The 17,522-nt window shown below is 49.4% G+C and overlaps 1 protein-coding gene across 1 annotated transcript in view; it reads right to left on the bottom strand.

The window, feature by feature from the left end:
• Nucleotides 1-1,803: 1,803 nt before the first annotated feature.
• Nucleotides 1,804-17,522, bottom strand: part of TTC9 (tetratricopeptide repeat domain 9) — an 88,715-nt gene continuing 72,996 nt past the window's right edge. The window contains exon 3 of the mRNA XM_029598755.1: nt 1,804-3,341. Coding sequence (XP_029454615.1) covers nt 3,262-3,341 — 80 coding nt within the window. The 3' untranslated portion in view covers nt 1,804-3,261. The remainder of the gene's footprint in view (nt 3,342-17,522) is intronic.

The raw sequence follows: 17,522 nt of genomic DNA on the forward strand, positions 1-17,522 counted from the left end.
ACTGACACAATAGCCCTTTTACTCAGTTCGCTCCCAGTTTGCCCCAGTAAAGGAGAGGACTTCCTAATATACCTAGCTAACTTGCTTCCCTTTTACCCTACTACCCCCAACCTTTAAAACCCCGCTGACTAGCCTATTTCTTTTGATTACATGACTTACACGCTGACCACTGCAGAAGTAAAGTTACGTGGTAGGGGACCCCAGAGTGCGCTTGTGCGCATAACTACTTACACGCTGGATTCATGTTACAGACCTGGCCTGCCCATGCCCTGCCCAGACTACGCCCCATCCTTTTTTGTCAAAAAGCTTTTTGTGTGCCTAACGGGAGATACATGCGTGGCTGTGGGCCTTTTAGAATCCACGTGGTGCACTCGGGTCCAAGTCACGTGCCTATCTCCAGGTTTTAGCGCACAAGCTATTAAAATTGACCAGTTTGTACAGAATCCAAGGCCAGCTAGCATACCTTCATTGTGGCTTTGCAGTATTCATACCTTGATTCATTAAATTGTGCTAATGAGTTTCTGGATGTTTTTCATCACAGGTTCCATTATTTCAAAAGGGGGTCTTATTCACTAATAATGTCTGTTATCAGCATTAACGCACTTCAGTGGAACGGCCTATTAATGACTTACAGTATATGCAGGTGTACCTTGCCCACCAGTGCTGGAAGAATAAACTTGGGTAGTTTATGCTCCCGGCGCTATTATTGATACAAGCGGTGCAGAAGCCCTGGAGCAGTAAATGTACGTACTCCCGGCAGGACTTATACTAAATCAGGGAAGATGAGGAGGGGTCAGGACATCCAGGGGAGTGGGGGGCCAGCCTCCTTTTACGTATAGAGAATCGGAAAAGCAAGCAGAGGGAGGCTCAATCTGTGGACTGGGGCAATGACTGTAAATGTAGGAGGGGTCTGGAGGGTGGGGGTGCACAGCCCAGCAGAACCTGATTTGCATTTTTTGAGAGGATGGGAGGAGATCAGGCTGCAAACCCGTTTTCATTTGTTGGTGTAAACAGTGCTACATAACCAGATATCTTTTGAAAATATACGATTAAGTAGGAAGTTATCTGACCATACAAGGCCAGATAACTAAAAAAGCCTAACCGGTTATTTTGAAACATAGTTGGTTAGGTTTTTTTTCAGTTATCCAGCTACATATAGCCGGATAAAATTAGGAAATGTATCCCGCTGAATATACAGGAGAAGTTATCTGGCTAACATTAGTCGGACAACTTCCCTACTAACTGGTTTACTGAATACGGTCTTTCAATTCTTAAGTGGAATATGATTATGGATTCTTCAAAGATTGGTGAGATTACTGTGACATTTTTGCTTCTGTGATGATTTATTGCATGCTCTGTTTCTTTTAACAGTTGTTTTATTTTACTGTCTGTATTATTACAATTGTGTGTTGCCATTGTTGCTTGAAATATTAGGATAACTGTAAACTATTTAATGTTATTAGGTATGGAGTTTATTGTAATTGCCTGGATGTGGTTTTGACAAGCAGTATATCAAGATAAATAAATAGTAATAACAATAAAAAGTTATCTGGCTAAGTTTAGCTAAATAACTTGTCCGCTCACCAGCCTACTGAATGTGGACCTCATGTTTCTTTGAGAGCTATTCCTTTGTTTTCCATTATTTTCTTTATTTTTCAAAGTTTGCTAGGTTGGGACTGGACCATCAAGGGTCCATCAAGCCCAGCATCCTGTTTCCAACAGAGGTCAAACCAGGCCACAAGAACCTGGCAAGTACCCAAACACTAAGCAGATCCCATGCTACTGATGCAATTAATAGCAGTGGCTATTCCCTAAATTAACTTGATTAATAGCAGTTAATGGACTTCTCCAAGAACTTCTCCAAACCTTTTTTAAACCCAGCTACACTAACTGCTTTAACCACATCTTCTGGCAATGAATTCCAGGGGTAATTGCAATGCTTGGCAGACAGTAACAGAAGGGAAGAGACTCAGGATGTGGGAAAAATAATGTGAAAAGTAGCATAGGCCACAGATAAAGGTTCCCTTATCCGAGAAGGATAACGAGAGGACCTGAATGATTTTTCTTACTTTGTGGGTACAGTTTAAAAGAGGAATTCTCATAATATCATAAGGGAACAAACTACCCAATGGCTGCCAATATTTAGTTTCTGTTTCTCCACTGGTTTCCAAACAGCAAAACTCCACAATTATTTTAAATTTGTCTAGAGCATTGTCAACATGGTAAGGTGAACCAAAACTAAAATCTGATAATGATGATGGACAGGATGCAGCAGTTTCTTTCTTTCATGAATACTGTTATTTTTTTATGTTATGGTTTTTAAATGATTTTATAACCATCTGAGAGGTAAAAAAATGCATCTGGAGAATTAAAAAAAAATAGCATGAGAGGGCAAAGCATACATGCAGAACTGAAAAAGGAAGTAGAAAGCTGAGGAGTAAACATTTCAGGAAGCTTTTCACAATGCTTTCAAGCTCGTCACAGAGTGCCAGAAATGTGTCTGGTTTATAGGCTCTCTGCAGGGAATATTCATGAGATGTGTTTGCCTATGGTGGTTCTAGTTTATAATCAGTTTACATATTTTCGCTTTGGTGAACACCAGACTTCCTCGTGGACATCAAAAATTGAGTTTGAAAGCCCACATGCCCGGTGCACAAGGAAAACATAGAAGTGTATGAAAAATGCTTATCAATCATCTTCACCTCCTTCAACCACAAAATACACGGTGGTTCTGCCCTTTTTCCCCTACACAGAGAGAGCAACTGCAGTGTCCTGTATGTGCTTCTATCATGAAATTACGGTACAAACGATGGAAGAAAGGGAGTCCATTAAGAATCCTAGGTAGACCCAGATTTGTCCAGTTTTTCTGATCTGCAAAAACCACATGTCCATAGAAGAAACATCTTACTTTTAGTAGTATATCTTTTTTTTCCAGTAATAATTCATCTTTACTTCTACAGCAGTCTCTAAACATTTCAAGCAGAAGAAAGAAGCCAGTCCAAGAGTGCTCTGAAATGACATTGGTGCTTCCTTCCAATGGTCTCCACTGTCCCAGAGAAAGCTATGCAGAGCTTCCGCTGCTCTAATACTGAGGGGCCCAGGGTGGCTTGGCAGTTGTGCAGGCAAGCATCCAATCTGTTCAGCCTGAACAAATGAACGAGAGGGAGCTGGTGGGGGTCGCGGGCAGGGGGAAAGGGGCATCCAGCCAATCAGCATCCAGAAATGAAAAAATGTCACCTATGCGCCTCCACCCACTGCTTTCTACGGTGCCTCTTTTTCTTTTTGGGAACATCTGCTGAGCTTCATCTCTGCCAGCTGAATATATCGTACGACGTTGGTATCTGGAGTTGAAATAAAAAAAATGCTGAACAAGAGAAATCTCACACACACAAAAGTACATTTTTAGTGTCTAAGATTTTACTTTACAATCTGATGTCTTTAAAAAAAACTCTGATAAAAATGTGTTACAACAGATGAGATTTTTCCAATAATATTACCCTTTAAGAAATGATACACGATACACTATTTGTCTGTTAGTCCTTGCAGTATGCTCAAGGATTCCTAAGTCACTTGAACATCTAGGACAGTGTTTCTCATCTAGGTCCTGGATGCACACCTAACCAGTCGGGTTTTCATGAATAAGCATTAGGTAGATCTGCATATGCTGGATCTCCCAAGTGTGCAAATCTATCTCCTACATATTTGTATGCCTGCCAAGGGTCACTAGCATGCTTCAGTAGATTCTATAGCTTTCTGGATGATTCCTGGTGTCCAGGGTTCACCCAAAGTTTAGGGGATTCTGTGTTCGATGTAGAACTCTCTTGCCTTATGCAAGCATCCTTTATAAGGAGGGGTACTAAGGGCGATGCGGTAATGCTGGTTGCAGACTATAAGATGCAGGAAGGAGATAGGATAGTGTCAGGGGGACGTACATTTCCTTCACAGGGAATGAGTTGGAGAGAAGTTAAGATGCAGTGAGAGGCATCTTAAAGGAGAAGAGTATAGGAGTACTTTGGAGTGCCAAGTCTTAAAGACAAATACTTGGTGATCACAGTACCATATCTTCTGAAAGCCCATTAAAATCACAGGTAAAGAAAGCATTTGTCTGATCTGTTAAGTGATAGAAGGCCTGAGAGATCCACTTGTGAATTCATCCTGCAACAAACAGTTCAAAGCAGCAGCTATAGGAAATGTCCTCAATCTAGGCTCTCCATAGCTTGAGGTATAGCATTCAGGCCGATACAGTAAAAGTCACGGGAGAGCGGGCGCTCTCCCGGCGCGCGCACAGGCCACTCTCCTCTGCGCCCGATTCTATATTCAAATGAGGTCCCGCGGCAAAAAGAGGCACTAGGCGATACTAGCGCATCCCTAGCACCTCTTTTTGGACAGGAGCGGCGGCTGTCAGCGGGTTTGACAGCCAATGCTCAATTTTGCCGGCGTCGGTTCTCAAACCCGCTGACAGCCACGGGTTCAGAAATCGGACACCGGCAAAATTCTCACGGGCCGATTTCAAATTTTTTTTTTTCTTTAACTTTTAACTTTCGGGACCTCTGACTTAATATTGCCATGATATTAAGTCAGAGGGTGCACAGAAAAGCAGTTTTTACTGCTTTTCTGTGGCACTTTCCCGGTGCCTGGAGAAATTAACGCCTACCTTTGGGTAGGCGCTAATTTCTGAAAGTAAAATGTGCGGCTTGGCTGCACATTTTGCTTTCTGAATCACGCGGGAATACCTAATAGGGCCATCAATATGCATTTGCATGTTGCGGATGCTATTAGGTTTGGGGGGGGGGGGTTGGACACATGTTTTCGAAGCGCTATTACTCCTTACTGAATAAGGGGTAAAGCTAGCGCGTCGAAAACGAGCGTCCAATCGCGGGTTAACAGCGCACAGTACTGTATCGGCCTGATTGTGACTTAATCAAGATAAAAAAACTCAGTGGCTATATCTGAAGTCATGATTCACAGGCCTAATTCTAGCCACAGGCCTCTCTATACCTTCTCCCAGCCTCAACAACTGCTCCTACCCACACACGGCCACTGTATATTTATGTGTGCAAGACACAATTTACAACTGCTTATTTTCAGGATTAAAGTTATGCTGTTTCCAGCTGCACGGCTTATAATTACACAACATGTTTACTTTCAGGAAATGCATATTAAATACAGCACGTCAGAACCTCCTTGCTAACACTGCAGATGCTAGAAAGCCTCAAGCTTGCAGAAACCTGTTGACTGAGGAGAGCCTGGCATTCAGAAAATAGCTTGGCTGTTTCCCATTTCTTTCTCCACTTTTGCTGAAAAAGCCTGGTGTACGGGAAAACTAAAATGTTTTGTTTTCCCATGTCAGCCTGGAGGAAGAATGTGAGAGAAGTATGAATGGAAAGCGGTCTGTGCAAGTTAATCCAGACCGCCTGGATCCATCTCAAAAACGTCTTCTCAACAGTACAGTTTATCAGGAGCAAAAAAAAAAAGAACTAGGTAGGGCAACTCAAACAAAAAAATAAATAAGGAGGTGAGAGCACAAGGGTGTCACCTCACAGTCCTACTGCAGTTATTCTCAACCCTGCCCCGAAGGCATATCTAACTGGTCTGATCTTCAGGATATCCCTACTGGGTACGCATAAGATATATGTGCATACACTTTCAATGTATGCAAATATATCTCACGCATATTCATCATGGGCATCTTGAAAACCAAACTGGGTCGAAAATCTCCAGGGCAGATTGAGGACCATTTTTCTGATATATTCCTCAGCCCTGGCTCAACCTCATTTCTCTTTAAATTAAGCAGCTGTCTGTGTGTTTGCTCACCAGCTCGGGGGCATGGAGATCAGAGCAAATACCTGTCCCACAGAGTGCATGGACAGCATTAAAACAGCACTTAGGCAAAGCCTGCAATTACTCAGCAATCCTTTCTAGTAACGAGACAAAGAGAGGTATTCCCAGAATACCTCAAGACCTGCCTAATCTATGCCCTGTCCATTTCTCTGTTACAGACATGACCAGCAGTTCCAGAAATCCACTTCTCCCATTTGCGTATTTGGTTACCACTGCCTTACAGCCACACCTAATTGGAATGAAAAAAAGGGAAAAAGAAGTCGTTGCATTGATTATAGCACAAAATGTCTACTGGGGACCAGAAAACGGTATAAACCTTAAATCTGATTTCATTAACAGGCACTCAGCCACTGATTATTCTGCAGAATGAATACTTTGGCTTTGGTCTTATTTCAGGAACGATCTTGTCATTACTTTGATGTCACAAAAAGATGCACTATAGATGAAAAAAAGGCACAACAAAGAACTGTTAATTGGATCATTAATTTCTGACAGTCACTCAGTGGAAGACATCTTGAATTAAGGAGAAGCATCTGGTAACCTTTTCTGTGCTCATTATACAAGTTCTGTTGTACAAATGTCATTTTCAATGAATACCTGAGTTTTCAACAGACAGAAAATTCTCCCAGTAGCGAACTTCTAACCCAGCCAAAATAACCTTCATGCTTGTCACAATAAGAACCTTAAGAGGCATTTAAACTTCACTAACACCAAGTTGGTAAGTTTCAAATACTTACTGAGAACCTATAATGTTGCAATACAGTTCTAGACAGCTTAAATGGAGATAATACATTTTGAAATCAAATTTAAGATTATTTTCTCTGTAGTTTTAGGCCCCTTGATCCCTTGTGAATCCCACCTGGGAACTGCTGCTACAGGAGTGTGCGCCTATGTGATAGAGAACCAATGGGCTGGAGGAGAAACGGATATACTCTTGCCATATGCCAAGCCTTAAATCTTGCAGAAACTAGCAGTGTGTTGAAAATAAAGATACCACTCGTGCCGGAGGATCTGCCACTGTAATTTGGCACAGCCCCGGCTGGGCCGCAGGGAGCAAGACCCGGCTGCTGCAGCCCTATCAAGGCAGTAGTCAGGGGACATGGAACAAGGACCGGCTGCTGCAGCCCTATCAAGGCAGTAGTCAGGGGACATGGAACAAGGACCGGCTGCTGCAGCCCTATCAAGGCACTAGTCAGGGGACATGGAACAAGGACCGGCTGCTGCAGCCCTATCAAGGCACTAGTCAGGGGACATGGAACAAGGACCGGCTGCTGCAGCCCTATCAAGGCACTAGTCAGGGGACATGGAACAAGGACCGGCTGCTGCAGCCCTATCAAGGCACTAGTCAGGGGACATGGAACAAGGACCGGCTGCTGCAGCCCTATCAAGGCAGTAGTCAGGGGACATGGAACAAGGACCGGCTGCTGCAGCCCTATCAAGGCAGTAGTCAGGGGACATGGAACAAGGACCGGCTGCTGCAGCCCTATCAAGGCACTAGTCAGGGGACATGGAACAAGGACCGGCTGCTGCAGCCCTATCAAGGCACTAGTCAGGGGACATGGAACAAGGACCGGCTGCTGCAGCCCTATCAAGGCACTAGTCAGGGGACATGGAACAAGGACCGGCTGCTGCAGCCCTATCAAGGCACTAGTCAGGGGACATGGAACAAGGACCGGCTGCTGCAGCCCTATCAAGGCACTAGTCAGGGGACATGGAACAAGGACCGGCTGCTGCAGTCCTATCAAGGCAGTAGTCAGGGGACATGGAACAAGGACCGGCTGCTGCAGCCCTATCAAGGCAGTAGTCAGGGGACATGGAACAAGGACCGGCTGCTGCAGCCCTATCAAGGCACTAGTCAGGGGACATGGAACAAGGACCGGCTGCTGCAGCCCTATCAAGGCACTAGTCAGGGGACATGGAACAAGGACCGGCTGCTGCAGCCCTATCAAGGCAGTAGTCAGGGGACATGGAACAAGGACCGGCTGCTGCAGCCCTATCAAGGCACTAGTCAGGGGACATGGAACAAGGACCGGCTGCTGCAGCCCTATCAAGGCAGTAGTCAGGGGACATGGAACAAGGACCGGCTGCTGCAGCCCTATCAAGGCACTAGTCAGGGGACATGGAACAAGGACCGGCTGCTGCAGCCCTATCAAGGCAGTAGTCAGGGGACATGGAACAAGGACCGGCTGCTGCAGCCCTATCAAGGCACTAGTCAGGGGACATGGAACAAGGACCGGCTGCTGCAGCCCTATCAAGGCAGTAGTCAGGGGACATGGAACAAGGACCGGCTGCTGTAGCCCTATCAAGGCAGTAGTCAGGGGACATGGAACAAGGACCGGCTGCTGCAGCCCTATCAAGGCAGTAGTCAGGGGACATGGAACAAGGACCGGCTGCTGCAGCCCTATCAAGGCAGTAGTCAGGGGACATGGAACAAGGACCGGCTGCTGCAGCCCTATCAAGGCAGTAGTCAGGGGACATGGAACAAGGACCGGCTGCTGCAGCCCTATCAAGGCACTAGTCAGGGGACATGGAACAAGGACCGGCTGCTGCAGCCCTATCAAGGCAGTAGTCAGGGGACATGGAACAAGGACTGGCTGCTGCAGCCCTATCAAGGCACTAGTCAGGGGACATGGAACAAGGACCGGCTGCTGCAGCCCTATCAAGGCAGTAGTCAGGGGACATGGAACAAGGACCGGCTGCTGTAGCCCTATCAAGGCAGTAGTCAGGGGACATGGAACAAGGACCGGCTGCTGCAGCCCTATCAAGGCAGTAGTCAGGGGACATGGAACAAGGACCGGCTGCTGCAGCCCTATCAAGGCAGTAGTCAGGGGACATGGAACAAGGACCGGCTGCTGCAGCCCTATCAAGGCAGTAGTCAGGGGACATGGAACAAGGACCGGCTGCTGCAGCCCTATCAAGGCAGTAGTCAGGGGACATGGAACAAGGACCGGCTGCTGCAGCCCTATCAAGGCAGTAGTCAGGGGACATGGAACAAGGACCGGCTGCTGTAGCCCTATCAAGGCAGTAGTCAGGGGACATGGAACAAGGACTGGCTGCTGCAGCCCTATCAAGGCACTAGTCAGGGGACATGGAACAAGGACCGGCTGCTGCAGCCCTATCAAGGCAGTAGTCAGGGGACATGGTACAAGGACCGGCTGCTGCAGCCCTATCAAGGCACTAGTCAGGGGACATGGAACAAGGACTGGCTGCTGCAGCCCTATCAAGGCACTAGTCAGGGGACATGGAACAAGGACCGGCTGCTGCAGCCCTATCAAGGCAGTAGTCAGGGGACATGGAACAAGGACCGGCTGCTGCAGCCCTATCAAGGCACTAGTCAGGGGACATGGAACAAGGACCGGCTGCTGCAGCCCTATCAAGGCAGTAGTCAGGGGACATGGAACAAGGACCGGCTGCTGTAGCCCTATCAAGGCACTAGTCAGGGGACATGGAACAAGGACCGGCTGCTGCAGCCCTATCAAGGCACTAGTCAGGGGACATGGAACAAGGACCGGCTGCTGCAGCCCTATCAAGGCAGTAGTCAGGGGACATGGAACAAGGACCGGCTGCTGCAGCCCTATCAAGGCAGTAGTCAGGGGACATGGAACAAGGACCGGCTGCTGCAGCCCTATCAAGGCACTAGTCAGGGGACATGGAACAAGGACCGGCTGCTGCAGCCCTATCAAGGCAGTAGTCAGGGGACATGGAACAAGGACCGGCTGCTGCAGCCCTATCAAGGCAGTAGTCAGGGGACATGGAACAAGGACCGGCTGCTGCAGCCCTATCAAGGCACTAGTCAGGGGACATGGAACAAGGACCGGCTGCTGCAGCCCTATCAAGGCACTAGTCAGGGGACATGGAACAAGGACCGGCTGCTGCAGCCCTATCAAGGCACTAGTCAGGGGACATGGAACAAGGACCGGCTGCTGCAGCCCTATCAAGGCACTAGTCAGGGGACATGGAACAAGGACCGGCTGCTGCAGCCCTATCAAGGCACTAGTCAGGGGACATGGAACAAGGACCGGCTGCTGCAGCCCTATCAAGGCCACTAGTCAGGGGACATGGAACAAGGACCGGCTGCTGCAGCCCTATCAAGGCACTAGTCAGGGGACATGGAACAAGGACCGGCTGCTGCAGCCCTATCAAGGCAGTAGTCAGGGGACATGGAACAAGGACCGGCTGCTGCAGCCCTATCAAGGCAGTAGTCAGGGGACATGGAACAAGGACCGGCTGCTGCAGCCCTATCAAGGCACTAGTCAGGGGACATGGAACAAGGACCGGCTGCTGCAGCCCTATCAAGGCAGTAGTCAGGGGACATGGAACAAGGACCGGCTGCTGCAGCCCTATCAAGGCACTAGTCAGGGGACATGGAACAAGGACCGGCTGCTGCAGCCCTATCAAGGCACTAGTCAGGGGACATGGAACAAGGACCGGCTGCTGCAGCCCTATCAAGGCACTAGTCAGGGGACATGGAACAAGGACCGGCTGCTGCAGCCCTATCAAGGCACTAGTCAGGGGACATGGAACAAGGACCGGCTGCTGCAGCCCTATCAAGGCACTAGTCAGGGGACATGGAACAAGGACCGGCTGCTGCAGCCCTATCAAGGCACTAGTCAGGGGACATGGAACAAGGACCGGCTGCTGCAGCCCTATCAAGGCACTAGTCAGGGGACATGGAACAAGGACCGGCTGCTGCAGCCCTATCAAGGCACTAGTCAGGGGGACATGGAACAAGGACCGGCTGCTGCAGCCCTATCAAGGCACTAGTCAGGGGACATGGAACAAGGACCGGCTGCTGCAGCCCTATCAAGGCACTAGTCAGGGGACTGGAACAAGGGACCGGCTGCTGCAGCCCTATCAAGGCACTAGTCAGGGGACATGGAAACGAGGACCGGCTGCTGCAGCCCTATCAAGGCATAGTCAGGGGACATGGAACAAGGACCGGCTGCTGCAGCCCTATCAAGGCACTAGTCAGGGGACATGGAACAAGGACCGGCTGCTGCAGCCCTATCAAGGCACTAGTCAGGGGACATGGAACAAGGACCGGCTGCTGCAGCCCTATCAAGGCACTAGTCAGGGGACATGGAACAAGGACCGGCTGCTGCAGCCCTATCAAGGCACTAGTCAGGGGACATGGAACAAGGACCGGCTGCTTGCAGCCCTATCAAGGCAGTAGTCAGGGGACATGGAACAAGGACCGGCTGCTGCAGCCCTATCAAGGCACTAGTCAGGGGACATGGAACAAGGACCGGCTGCTGCAGCCCTATCAAGGCAGTAGTCAGGGGACATGGAACAAGGACCGGCTGCTGCAGCCCTATCAAGGCACTAGTCAGGGGACATGGAACAAGGACTGGCTGCTGCAGCCCTATCAAGGCACTAGTCAGGGGACATGGAACAAGGACCGGCTGCTGCAGCCCTATCAAGGCAGTAGTCAGGGGACATGGAACAAGGACCGGCTGCTGCAGCCCTATCAAGGCACTAGTCAGGGGACATGGAACAAGGACCGGCTGCTGCAGCCCTATCAAGGCAGTAGTCAGGGGACATGGAACAAGGACCGGCTGCTGTAGCCCTATCAAGGCACTAGTCAGGGGACATGGAACAAGGACCGGCTGCTGCAGCCCTATCAAGGCACTAGTCAGGGGACATGGAACAAGGACCGGCTGCTGCAGCCCTATCAAGGCAGTAGTCAGGGGACATGGAACAAGGACCGGCTGCTGTAGCCCTATCAAGGCAGTAGTCAGGGGACATGGAACAAGGACCGGCTGCTGCAGCCCTATCAAGGCACTAGTCAGGGGACATGGAACAAGGACCGGCTGCTGCAGCCCTATCAAGGCAGTAGTCAGGGGACATGGAACAAGGACCGGCTGCTGCAGCCCTATCAAGGCAGTAGTCAGGGGACATGGAACAAGGACCGGCTGCTGCAGCCCTATCAAGGCAGTAGTCAGGGGACATGGAACAAGGACCGGCTGCTGCAGCCCTATCAAGGCACTAGTCAGGGGACATGGAACAAGGACCGGCTGCTGCAGCCCTATCAAGGCAGTAGTCAGGGGACATGGAACAAGGACCGGCTGCTGCAGCCCTATCAAGGCAGTAGTCAGGGGACATGGAACAAGGACCGGCTGCTGCAGCCCTATCAAGGCACTAGTCAGGGGACATGGAACAAGGACCGGCTGCTGCAGCCCTATCAAGGCAGTAGTCAGGGGACATGGAACAAGGACCGGCTGCTGCAGCCCTATCAAGGCACTAGTCAGGGGACATGGAACAAGGACCGGCTGCTGCAGCCCTATCAAGGCACTAGTCAGGGGACATGGAACAAGGACCGGCTGCTGCAGCCCTATCAAGGCACTAGTCAGGGGACATGGAACAAGGACCGGCTGCTGCAGCCCTATCAAGGCACTAGTCAGGGGACATGGAACAAGGACCGGCTGCTGCAGCCCTATCAAGGCACGTAGTCAGGGGACATGGAACAAGGACCGGCTGCTGCAGCCCTATCAAGGCAGTAGTCAGGGGACATGGAACAAGGACCGGCTGCTGCAGCCCTATCAAGGCAGTAGTCAGGGGACATGGAACAAGGACCGGCTGCTGCAGCCCTATCAAGGCAGTAGTCAGGGGACATGGAACAAGGACCGGCTGCTGTCAGCCCTATCAAGGCAGTAGTCAGGGGACATGGAACAAGGACCGGCTGCTGCAGCCCTATCAAGGCACTAGTCAGGGGACATGGAACAAGGACCGGCTGCTGCAGCCCTATCAAGGCACTAGTCAGGGGACATGGAACAAGGACCGGCTGCTGCAGCAGTAGTCAGGGGACATGGAACAAGGACCGGCTGCTGTAGCCCTATCAAGGCAGTAGTCAGGGGACATGGAACAAGGACCGGCTGCTGCAGCCCTATCAAGGCACTAGTCAGGGGACATGGAACAAGGACCGGCTGCTACAGCCCTATCAAGGCAGTAGTCAGGGGACATGGAACAAGGACCGGCTGCTGCAGCCCTATCAAGGCAGTAGTCAGGGGACATGGAACAAGGACCGGCTGCTGCAGCCCTATCAAGGCAGTAGTCAGGGGACATGGAACAAGGACCGGCTGCTGCAGCCCTATCAAGGCACTAGTCAGGGGACATGGAACAAGGACCGGCTGCTGAAGGCACTAGTCAGGGGACATGGAACAAGGACCGGCTGCTGCAGCCCTATCAAGGCAGTAGTCAGGGGACATGGAACAAGGACCGGCTGCTGCAGCCCTATCAAGGCAGTAGTCAGGGGACATGGAACAAGGACCGGCTGCTGTAGCCCTATCAAGGCAGTAGTCAGGGGACATGGAACAAGGACCGGCTGCTGCAGCCCTATCAAGGCACTAGTCAGGGGACATGGAACAAGGACCGGCTGCTGCAGCCCTATCAAGGCACTAGTCAGGGGACATGGAACAAGGACCGGCTGCTGCAGCCCTATCAAGGCACTAGTCAGGGGACATGGAACAAGGACCGGCTGCTGTAGCCCTATCAAGGCACTAGTCAGGGGACATGGAACAAGGACCGGCTGCTGCAGCCCTATCAAGGCACTAGTCAGGGGACATGGAACAAGGACCGGCTGCTGCAGCCCTATCAAGGCACTAGTCAGGGGACATGGAACAAGGACCGGCTGCTGCAGCCCTATCAAGGCACTAGTCAGGGGACATGGAACAAGGACCGGCTGCTGCAGCCCTATCAAGGCACTAGTCAGGGGACATGGAACAAGGACCGGCTGCTGCAGCCCTATCAAGGCACTAGTCAGGGGACATGGAACAAGGACCGGCTGCTGCAGCCCTATCAAGGCACTAGTCAGGGGACATGGAACAAGGACCGGCTGCTGCAGCCCTATCAAGGCAGTAGTCAGGGGACATGGAACAAGGACCGGCTGCTGCAGCCCTATCAAGGCAGTAGTCAGGGGACATGGAACAAGGACCGGCTGCTGCAGCCCTATCAAGGCACTAGTCAGGGGACATGGAACAAGGACCGGCTGCTGCAGCCCTATCAAGGCACTAGTCAGGGGACATGGAACAAGGACCGGCTGCTGCAGCCCTATCAAGGCACTAGTCAGGGGACATGGAACAAGGACCGGCTGCTGTAGCCCTATCAAGGCACTAGTCAGGGGACATGGAACAAGGACCGGCTGCTGCAGCCCTATCAAGGCACTAGTCAGGGGACATGGAACAAGGACCGGCTGCTGCAGCCCACAAGGACCGGCTGCTGCAGCCCTATCAAGGCACTAGTCAGGGGACATGGAACAAGGACCGGCTGCTACAGCCCTATCAAGGCAGTAGTCAGGGGACATGGAACAAGGACCGGCTGCTGTAGCCCTATCAAGGCACTAGTCAGGGGACATGGAACAAGGACCGGCTGCTGCAGCCCTATCAAGGCACTAGTCAGGGGACATGGAACAAGGACCGGCTGCTACAGCCCTATCAAGGCAGTAGTCAGGGGACATGGAACAAGGACCGGCTGCTGCATCCCTATCAAGGCAGTAGTCAGGGGACATGGAACAAGGACCGGCTGCTGCAGCCCTATCAAGGCAGTAGTCAGGGGACATGGAACAAGGACCGGCTGCTGCAGCCCTATCAAGGCACTAGTCAGGGGACATGGAACAAGGACCGGCTGCTGCCTAGAAGGCACTAGTCAGGGGACATGGAACAAGGACCGGCTGCTGCAGCCCTATCAAGGCAGTAGTCAGGGGACATGGAACAAGGACCGGCTGCTGCAGCCCTATCAAGGCAGTAGTCAGGGGACATGGAACAAGGACCGGCTGCTGTAGCCCTATCAAGGCAGTAGTCAGGGGACATGGAACAAGGACCGGCTGCTGCAGCCCTATCAAGGCACTAGTCAGGGGACATGGAACAAGGACCGGCTGCTGCAGCCCTATCAAGGCAGTAGTCAGGGGACATGGAACAAGGACCGGCTGCTGCAGCCCTATCAAGGCAGTAGTCAGGGGACATGGAACAAGGACCGGCTGCTGTAGCCCTATCAAGGCACTAGTCAGGGGACATGGAACAAGGACCGGCTGCTGCAGCCCTATCAAGGCACTAGTCAGGGGACATGGAACAAGGACCGGCTGCTGCAGCCCTATCAAGGCACTAGTCAGGGGACATGGAACAAGGACCGGCTGCTGCAGCCCTATCAAGGCACTAGTCAGGGGACATGGAACAAGGACCGGCTGCTGCAGCCTAGTGCAGTCCTACTTGGGCCACAGGAAGGAGGACCCACCACTGGAGTAGGGGGGAAAAGGAAGAAAATAGGTGGAGGGACGGAAGAGGATGGGAGACAAGGGTAAAACGAGAAAGCAATCACTCACCTTGCACCCCGAAAAATAAGAAAACAAGCAAAAACACTCTACCCTTATTAAAAAGAAAAAGATCACACTTTTCTTGGTTCCTAAACATTGTGCCTGGTGCCTATCTTTTCTAAATATTTTTCCACTCCTGTATAGAGTTATAGTTCCATAGATTCTTTTTTTTTAATTTGCTGTTTATTAAGTTTTTCAATGATATAACAACATACATTGAATAGAAACTGACATAACATGATATATAATTTATTTTTATCACATGGTACTTAAAGGAAAATATTATATTCATAATCGTACCATCCAATAGCCCACAATACAAAAGAGAGATCCATCACCAGAAGATGACTTATTTTGTACAGGCAAAAGAAAAAGAAAAATAGCATTCTTTATGAAAAGCGCTATTCAGGAGCAGCATTATTTTATAGAACTTCCACCTACTTTATGAGGTTATTTTTCAATCTCTGGACTAAACATTTAGCTCAGCCATATCCACAATTCTATCATTAACACATTTTTTCAATTGGGAGGGCTGGAAAAAAGTATAAGTAAAATCTCTATACTTTATAAAACATTTGCAAGGAAATTTAATAAAAAATTGTGCTCCCAAATTCACCACACTAGATTTTTAACTCAAGAAATTCTTTTCTTCTAAGTTGCGTTTCTTTAGTTAAATCGGGGAAAATCTGGACTTTCAAGCCAAGAAAAGGTTCACGTTGACTGCAGAAGTAAACTTTAGGGATCCAATCCCTATCCAAGTCCAATAGAAATGTTATTATTAATGTTGCTGGTATAGGTTCTTCCTCTGTAGATGTTTCAAGGATCTCAGTTAAATTAAAATTTATAGGAGACAACTGCTGCATTTCTTTTATTTCCAATTGATGACTTTTTTCTTGTAGGCAAATAATATATCTTAGAAAGCGGTGGTAGTGTCGCCTGTGGTATCTTCAAATTTTCTAAAGCATATTTTGTCCACATTTCAGATGGTGTAGTCGTCAATTTCCTTGGGAAATTAATTAGTCTAAGATTCTTTGCTGATTTTCTAGGTTTTCTATTTTTGTTAGCAAATAAATATTGTCCTTTGCCATTTCTTGATACTGATTCTTCAATTGCCCCATATCTTTTTTTAGCATGTTCATTTCTTTTCCTGATTCAATCTGCTTTTCCTTAACTGTCTTGAGCTGCTTACTTATCTGACCCATTTTGGAAGCAACAGAAGTTATCTGTGCTGTTACATTTTTATTAACAGTCTCTATGGCCAGCCAGATAGTTTCTAACGTAAAACGATCTGGTCTTACCAGTGGCATCGAGATAGGTTCCTTTTCCTCGTTTTGCCAGGCCAGAATCTCCTCCAGAGATTGAGTTTCACCTCGGTAAGTTTCTCCTCCTTCTAACCCGGCTACTGCTGGGGGCTCCATTCTATTCGGAATTCCTTCCGAACGTCGTGGGGACTCCTCCTTGGCGTCATCCAGGGACTTCTCCGGTCGGACCAAGGTAGCTGTCCGACTTAGTGCCGGGTTTCTAGGGGCCATTCTTTCCACCGGGGATAGAGATGTTAATGAATCTAGGAGGCTGTCGGATATTGTAGCATCTCCACGACTAACCTCCAGCGATTCTTCACACTGCTTTCCGCTCCATCTAAGGACATGGGCATCCATTGGTCCTCTTTGCGGACCCGGCGTCGAGGCTTCCAAAATCAGCCTCTCGCGGGCCCTCTGTTTTCGTCCTGAATAAGGCATTTCAGGAAATATTCACCAAGGTAAGGAGAGAGATGATATGCATCCTGTCTCTAGCGCGAAGACTATAGATTCTGTTATTTCCATAGATTCTATGAAGGAACTTTCTGGATTACTTAGCCACAGAGGTCAGATCAGTGTATATATCTCTTAAGTATGCACAAATTAGTTAATAAATTGGGCACTGCTACTTCAAAAAGGAATTTATCCCCATGGAGGGTGGAGTTTAAGTGCCTTTCGGTAAAAGAAAATAGACTTGACATTGAGCCTCAGACTGAAATGCAAATACACTGGATGAGGCAGTAGAGAGGTGCATTACTCAAGTCTAGAATTTGAAGAGGACAAATACAGTATATGCCTGCGGTAAATATCTACACAATAGAGCCTACAGATTCTTTTGTAACAATTACGTAGCCCGTGACCTCTGAAAGTTAATGAGTCCTTTTTTACAGTAACATAGTTGAGGAAGGCAGAAAAAAGCAGCTGCTCCATCCAACCTGCCCAGTTACTTCCTGTCTGTACTGTCAAACTTATCTCGGAACTGCCAGCCTTAGAGCGTGATCATGTGTAGGATATCACTCCTTATCTAAGACAGATTTGGGCACCATCCTCCACTGTACTCCCTCCTCCTGAGCAAGCAA

The sequence above is a fragment of the Rhinatrema bivittatum genome, chromosome 4 (assembly GCF_901001135.1).
Source record: "Rhinatrema bivittatum chromosome 4, aRhiBiv1.1, whole genome shotgun sequence".
NCBI lineage: Eukaryota > Metazoa > Chordata > Amphibia > Gymnophiona > Rhinatrematidae > Rhinatrema > Rhinatrema bivittatum.